Raw genomic sequence first — 7,601 nt, forward strand, 5'->3', positions numbered from 1 at the left:
AAGGAGCAAGTTTTGTTCCTTTAATTGTGTCATCATAATCAAAATGAAAAAATTTTTTTTTTTCGACTTTTCTCAAATTTTTGCGTTGGTAACCCAGCAAATGCAAGGAAACGACAAAAAAAATGAAAAATTTCCAAAAAATGTCAAAAAAAATCGAAGAAAAAAAAAAATTGAAACTTGTTTTTTGTGTTCTAAATTTTTTTTTCCCTACAGGGTCTTGTAGGGAATTTATTTAAGTTTTCAACGCCGCCCTTTAACTTTCAGTGCGATCATTGGTACCTGAAATATCGAAAATCAAAGCGAGAAGGATCATTTTCTGTTTGAAGGCTGATATCTCTGCGACAAATCGTCCTACGAGGTTAAAAAAAAAAACCAAATTGAAGCTGAATAAATTTGCTAAACGATGTATGCATTGGTTTAGTTGAAAGAATTTTTCCGCGGTCCGTGGGCTCTTCGGAAAAAAAAAAAAAATTTAGAAATTTTTTGGCTCGCGGTATTTCTCATGTTTGCGCAATAATCGGAGCTTTTAAAAAATTTTGAAAAAAATACACCTTAACTAGAGATTTCAAGCTATAAAATGCTTTTTTTAAATTTTCGATACGATTTTTTTTCACCAAGTTACAGCCTTCCAAAAATCACTAAAAAATTTATAAAATTTTTCTGCTCCTTCAATTTTTTGCATTAGTGTATAATTCTGAACGAAAAACATTATTTTTTAAATCTATCACCTTTGACCTTCGATATTACTTAAAAGGATGGATTTCCGAAAATAGTGTAAGAAACCTTCTTTGAAGAGCTATAAATTTTTTACAATAAAGTTCATTGCGCTTAATTTGATATCTATGTGTTAGAGAGTAATCAAATTTAAAAAAAAAACGCCAATTTCTTTAAAAAAATCAAAGTTTGACTTTCAATATCCTTCAAATGGTTGGATTCACTAAAAAAACATAAGATACCTTTTTCGAAGGGCGGTAAATTTCCTACTTAAATATGTATTAGTCATTGCTGTACACTTATTTTTAAGCGAGTAATAAAATTTTTATCATGGTACGAAAATGGGAACGTATCATTATTTAAGCAGGGTTAAACATGGTATTAGAACATACTTTAAAATTTTTTTTTTTATTATTTTTGAATCACAAATAAATGATTCATATCGTAGCCAAGTAAAAAAATGAAATTTGGGAAAAAACGGACACCCCAGTAAGTAGCCCCTGGTTATATGTATGTGTGAGAATATTTTCGCAAAAAATTGAATCGATCGATTAAAAAATCTAATCAGCTATAAAACTCATTAAACGCTCCAATTACCACCTCAACCTGATGTAACAAGCTCACTCGAAAAACAACAGATATCCTTACGTGTCCATAATAGAGTAATCAATTTAGTTAAGCAAAAAATTACTATCAGTGTCGAGGATTGAAACATTAGACAGGTGTAACCCGGTCTTTCTGACAAACAAATCGTCTCGATGAATATCCTCTTCTTGGATCGATTCTACGCCACCGTTAGAGCCAACTTTATATATGAATCGTGGTTCAATAACATGATATTTTGATTTGTCTTTAGAGCTCGAGATTATAGCGAACTTTTTCATTTTCTCGATTCTTGAATTCTGTAATAAATAAGAAAACATTTGTAGTTAAGTACACTCATGCCATAAATCAAATGAACAGAAAGTTTTTTTAATTTTTCAGTGATTTTTGCAAGGCTGTAACTTTGAGAAAAATAATCGTAGAGCTTCAGCTATTGTGCAAACATGAGAAATTCCGCGAAACAAAAATTTTCTAAATTTAATTTTCTGCAAAAATCACTGAAAAATTTTTTAAATTTTTCTGTTCCTTCAATTTATGGCATGAGTGTATTATTACATAGAATATATCAACTGAATATAATTTTAAGATATATTTATATAACGATGATATTGAATATGTTCTAATAATTGCTGTTTTTTTTCATCAGCTTTGTATAATTTTCATAATAAAAATGAATAAATAAGGTTTTTTTTTAGATAATTCACAGTTATAAGCTTACTTTTAGGCGAGAAATAATTAAAAAATTGTTGAACTAGCGGGAGACCTCAATATACTATAATAAAAAGGCAAAGTTCGTCTAGTTGTTTTTTCAACTCCCTGCTAAGTAAATTGAAAATTTTCAAGACAAAAACAAAGTTATTGATTTCGGTCAGATTTTTGAAAATCGAATTTCTAACAGATCGTTGTTATGCACTTGACGTTATGCAGTTCTAGGAAGCTATTCTGTCTAGTTTCAAGATAATGTTCGAGTGTGTGTATGTGTGCATGTATGTACGTGTGTATGTAAATACTCTGTAACTTTTGAACAGATGAACTGATTTGGTTTTTTGAGGTCGCGTTTGAAGCGACTTATTGATTCCAACCACCAAAAGATATCAGTGATTAAATATGATAAAAATAACTATTTACTTTAATTATTTCGAATAACTCATTATATTATTTATCAATATTTTAAAAAAAAATTTTCAATGTTAGTGATCAAAAAACCGTGAAATGCCTTTTTAAACGTCAAAATCGGTTCACAATATGAGAAGATGTTGACGATATAAATAAAAAAAAAACGATTGACTTTATTAATAACTTCCCGCTAAGAAAATTATAAATTTTCAAAAATTTGAGAAATTGTTTTAATTCCGATTTTCGAAAATCGAGTTTTCATCAGATGTCGACGTTTTGAGGTCCTAGGAAGCTATTCTCACTATTTTCTGAATAATGTCCGAGTGTCTGTATGTGTGTATGTAGGTGTGTGTGTACGTACGTACGTACGTGTATGTTATGTCCGCCGCTTAATTTTTAATTATTTATCCGGGATTTCTCCCTTTGGTAGCGATAGTAATTTTTGGACAAGCGGGTTGGAGGGTGCGGACAACAATAAAGAATACGAGGAAGAAATTATCTTCCTATAATTTATTATTTATAGTGAATCTTTTCGAAAATTAAGAACCCAAACGTCTTCGAAGAGACTGGTACTCTTGTTTAAGCCAAAAGTATTTATGATGATAGAAAAATAGCTCTTTCACCTACCTTTCGATGTCAATTCTTCTAGTGCGGCAGCTATTATCCCTCCAGGACTAAACAGCTCACTCGACCTTCCTGAGGGTTGGTAGAATGGGTGCGGCTGGGTTGGTAGGATGATATCTTATGTACTACTTTCGAATGAAACCGCAAGGTTGGAGTGAAGAACTTGATCTTTTATTAATTACTTCAAATTACAACGTTTTTACTGAACGTCACTTTTTCACTCTAGTTTTTCACAACTTTATATTTTATTTATAATATAGGATTATTTATCCTTAACAGATATTTTTATTAAGATTTTAATATATATTTAATGCGTCCTTTTTACACACCCGAAAAGTGGTTTTATGCGCAAATGAACTCGGCACAAGATGGAATCGCAAATTCACGTGATTTGCGTCACTGGTTCGATCGTACCGGATGGTTTTTATAAATCCGACAAATATTGTACTAGACGAACGATTACGACAGTTGCGTCAGATCGAATTTTAGATCAATATTTGAGGCTTTTTAATACAAAATTTAAATCCCTTACTGACTTTTCGACGCCTAGGGCGGATTCCTGCAGTAAGGTTAATAGAATTTAGCAATCTTTGACTATTTCTTATTGACTTTTCGACGCAGATGCGGATTCCTGCAATAAGAATTAGCCTAGATTATTTAAGAAGTGCCCTATTGACTTTTCAACGTAGATGCGGATTCCTGCAATAGGGTTTAAGTTAAAAATTATTAAAAATCCTCTTATTGACTTTTCAACGCCTAGGGCGGATTCCTGCAATAAGAGTACACGAAATTTCGACGTTCGAAATTTCGTGGACCGTAAGTTTTATGAACCGACTAGCCCTGAGCTATGGGTGCTCAGGCTTTTTATAAACTTTGGTTGGTGATTTGATGGGGAATTTATAATCATTGTCATTGGTGGAAAGTGACGACAGTTTATTATTCATTCGTTAAACTTATTGCAGGTGTCTTCCCACTATTCTTTGCCGCATAAAAAGGTGAAAAAGCTGACGCTGCGTTTTCGCGCGCTTTTCAAAGAGGAGCTCAGAAATAATTATTTTGAATAATTATAAAAAAAAAAAAAAAAAATTATTTGGACATAACAATCCCCCGGAAAGTAAGAGGGTTGCAAAATTCTCTTGCTTTCCTAAACATATGTCCCCTCTTTTAAGAAGCTCGCGATAACGCTTACAAATTTAGTTAAAAAGACACTTACAGCTAGATATATGAAAATATTTAAATTATAGAAGATTATATCAGAGTATCTCAATATTTATGGTGTGTACGTGTAGTACACGTACATATGTTAGTTAGTACAAATTTATAAAGTTTTTCCCCTAAAATCTATGATTTCCATCACCAAAGAAAAATATAATTATTATTTATAAATATAAGGATTAAATATAAAATTCTATCCATATGATGCATTCCCATATAGTTGTAAATATATGTATATAGGTGACCTTGAGAAATATAAGGTTTGTCTAAATACTGAAATAAGCTGGAGGAAATAGTCTTATGATTAACTGCAAATCTGCATCGAGCCGACATCTAGCGATGGTTAATTGCGAGTTCGTTTTGCCGCGTCTGCACGAGCGAATTTGATCTCCGGCTACCGTCTTATCTCGGTACGCATTCCGATTGCTTCTCGGTATAATTTGCGGGTGTGGATGCTCAGTGTGAAAGCTACTAGCGAGGAGCAAACTGCGTCGTGACGAAAAGAAGAAGACAACACATAAAGATGCCAAGATGTACGTAACTGACCGGCAGTATGCAGGCTACTCGACCTGGTTCCAAAGCATGAGGAGCCGGTGTCGTTTTGATGTAAGTTTTTTTCCTTTTTTTGTTTTTTTTTTTTTTTTGATTTACGTAACATATAAATATACAAAAAAAAACTTGTAATAAATTTGTCTCCTTTTTTTTTCAGCAATTAGTTAGGATCGGGGTTATAGTAGAGGCTTTCACACGCCCGATCAGCCCACTCGTGGGGTTGGAGCTCCTCAGGCAGCTGAGGAGGATGGTGAGGGTGCTCCCTCCGGAGCTGGAGGTCGTCGAGGGGCAATTTGCCATAACCTGGTTTTTTGTGGGGCCTCGAATTCCAGTAGAGGCCATCAACCTCCAGGATGTGCAGGTGCTTGCCACCTGCATGATGGAAACAGCGGATGACATGATCAGGTGAGCGAAGAAAAACAATCCTCGTGTTTTTTTTTTCCCTTTTTTTTTTTTTTAAATATTTCCTCAAATTTTTTTTCTTTTTTTTTTTTTTTCAGATCCGCAACTGGATTGACCAGGGACAACGAGGGAGAGTAGTGCCCCGTCGGTGGTCCCGCCAGTGTTTGGCGAAGATCCAAAATCATATATTAATAAAAAAAAAAAATATGTTATAATTATAAAAAAAAACAATTTCTTTAAAAATAAAGCAAAACCATCTATAATTATGTACCGGGTTTGTGAAAAAATTTTTTTTTTCCTTCCTCCCTTTAGTAATAATTAATAGTTAGTAATAATTTATTATTAGGTTAATCAGTTATAATTTAATTAGGTTAAGAGAGTTTCTCATCTGTTCTCTTTCTCACATTCATCTGAATGAACGGAACTGTCCTTGTTGCACTTTTTAGGTTTTAATTTAATCCAAATTTAGTTTTAATTTAGTATTATTTTATTTATATGTTGATGGTAGCTTATTCAAAAATAAAATTTTTCCTCTTGATAATAATTGCCAATTAATTAAATAGTGTTATTGACCGCATGGAATAGTCGTGTAAGAGTGAGAGAGCGCGGGATGGAAGTTCGCTCGGGCGTGCAAGAGAGAGAGTTGCCCAACTAAGAGCAACAGCTGTCCAATTGGTCTCTTCTTTGCCCGCGTTCGCAACTCACGCGACCGCGTAGTGTCAATGGGATGCTAAGTATCGACCGTCGTATTGATCGGAGATTTACCGGCAAATGTCTCCATCTTACAGTCACCGAAGGAACTACTCTCTAAACCAGCTTATTTCATGTATAAATCAATGCTATGTTTTATATCGTAAATAATTTTGAATAATTGATGGCTTTTTAATGATAATGTTGAAGAATTCACCCTGAAAATTAAGAATGAAGGTCACTTATATAAAAAGCATGCATGTGGAATGATTTTTAGAGATTATTCTCAGTATACCCATAAGTATTTCAGTGATATTTTATGGGAATTTTTTTTTTTTTTGAGAATTCTTTTCGTTGCTTTTGCGTATATCGCTTGGTTTTATTCGCGGTCAGTTTTTAATTTGCTGATTTAGCAAGGCCACGGTTATTATTGTGTTTGTTTTTTTTTCTTTTATAGAGTAAGAAAAGATGATTTTTAAACATATTTCTTTACATCAAGTAGTTCTTAAAGCTAGTGGACGCTCGTTACAGTTGATGGGTAAGTTGGTATTAAAACCCATTTTCAATTTAAAAAAAAAAATAATAAGGAATTTGATAACTCCTTGTCAAAAAGAAAATTTTATTTATGTATTGAAACTCGTATTTCAGGATTTACTGAAAATGTGTTTTACCCGTCAAACTATTGAGATTGCTGGTCCGGAAATGGATCTTTTACCAGTTTTACTGGATGAAATTTTGATGGAGGTGCGAGCTCGTTGGTATCTAGATTCGGATCCAATCTTTTTGTTCGTTTCTCATCAATATGAGGTTGATTGGATCCATTCGATAGCACCACCCTTGCCCCCGATAGGAGCGGATGGTCACGCTCTTACCTTACTAGAGGTATTTTTATATACTCATATATATTACATAAGGAGGGATTCTTTAAAAATGTTAAAAAAAAAATATTTTTTTTTTTTTCTGATCATTTTAGTATGTCGTGATCAATTTACATTGGTATTTTACGGACGATGCTCTCATTGGTAACAGCTATTTAATGGAAGTTTTGAGATATATCCATCGCATTCGAGGATGCAGAAATAATTTGCGTCTGTTAAATTCTACTTTGAAAGACTCTAGTATCGCCTGGCTTTTCAAAAGGCGCTAATGTTTTGAATTTGACAGAATAAATTGCGAACGAATTAAAAAAATGTATAGCGTTTCATTTCTTTAGTCTTTAAGAATCATTCTCATTATTTTGTTCTTAAGTTTAGTTTATTAGACTTCAACAACCGTTCTCACGGTTAGCGCGTCTTGTTACCGCTGACGACGCGTTTATGCGTTAAATCGGGCATTCAGTCATCTGATTTGAAACTAATACAATGTGTAAGTCTTTCGGTCAGAAGTATAACCTTGGGGATCCCATTAATTATTTTATAAGATCCTATTCCGAATTTATTTATATTCGGAGGATTTTTGAAATTTGGGCCCCTAACATTCATACTTGTGAATGTTATAATGTTTGTGGTGTGCGTAATAAGTTGCTACACGTAAGTGTTGAGGTAAAAAGTCTAGTTGATCGTGATTTTAGTGTTATTTAAAATGTCGGTTTGTTTGTCTAGTATTATTTGAGTCGGGGTTCTCTGCCGGACTGCCCATCCCGTCTAAAGCGTGAGCTTTTTCTGGCATGGAGCAAGCATCTTTGG

General features: G+C 33.3%; 1 protein-coding gene across 1 annotated transcript; it reads left to right on the plus strand.

Annotated features, from left to right (window-relative positions):
- The first annotated feature begins 4,743 nt into the window (after nt 1-4,743).
- Nucleotides 4,744-5,472, plus strand: LOC130677811 (uncharacterized). Its single transcript, XM_057484684.1, has 3 exons — nt 4,744-4,878; nt 4,982-5,229; nt 5,325-5,472. The coding sequence occupies exons 1-3, from the start codon at nt 4,804-4,806 to the stop codon at nt 5,362-5,364; spliced, it is 363 nt and encodes a 120-aa protein (XP_057340667.1). The 5' UTR covers nt 4,744-4,803; the 3' UTR covers nt 5,365-5,472.
- The last annotated feature ends 2,129 nt before the right edge of the window (nt 5,473-7,601 follow it).

Source organism: Microplitis mediator, chromosome 11, assembly GCF_029852145.1.
Source record: "Microplitis mediator isolate UGA2020A chromosome 11, iyMicMedi2.1, whole genome shotgun sequence".
NCBI lineage: Eukaryota > Metazoa > Arthropoda > Insecta > Hymenoptera > Braconidae > Microplitis > Microplitis mediator.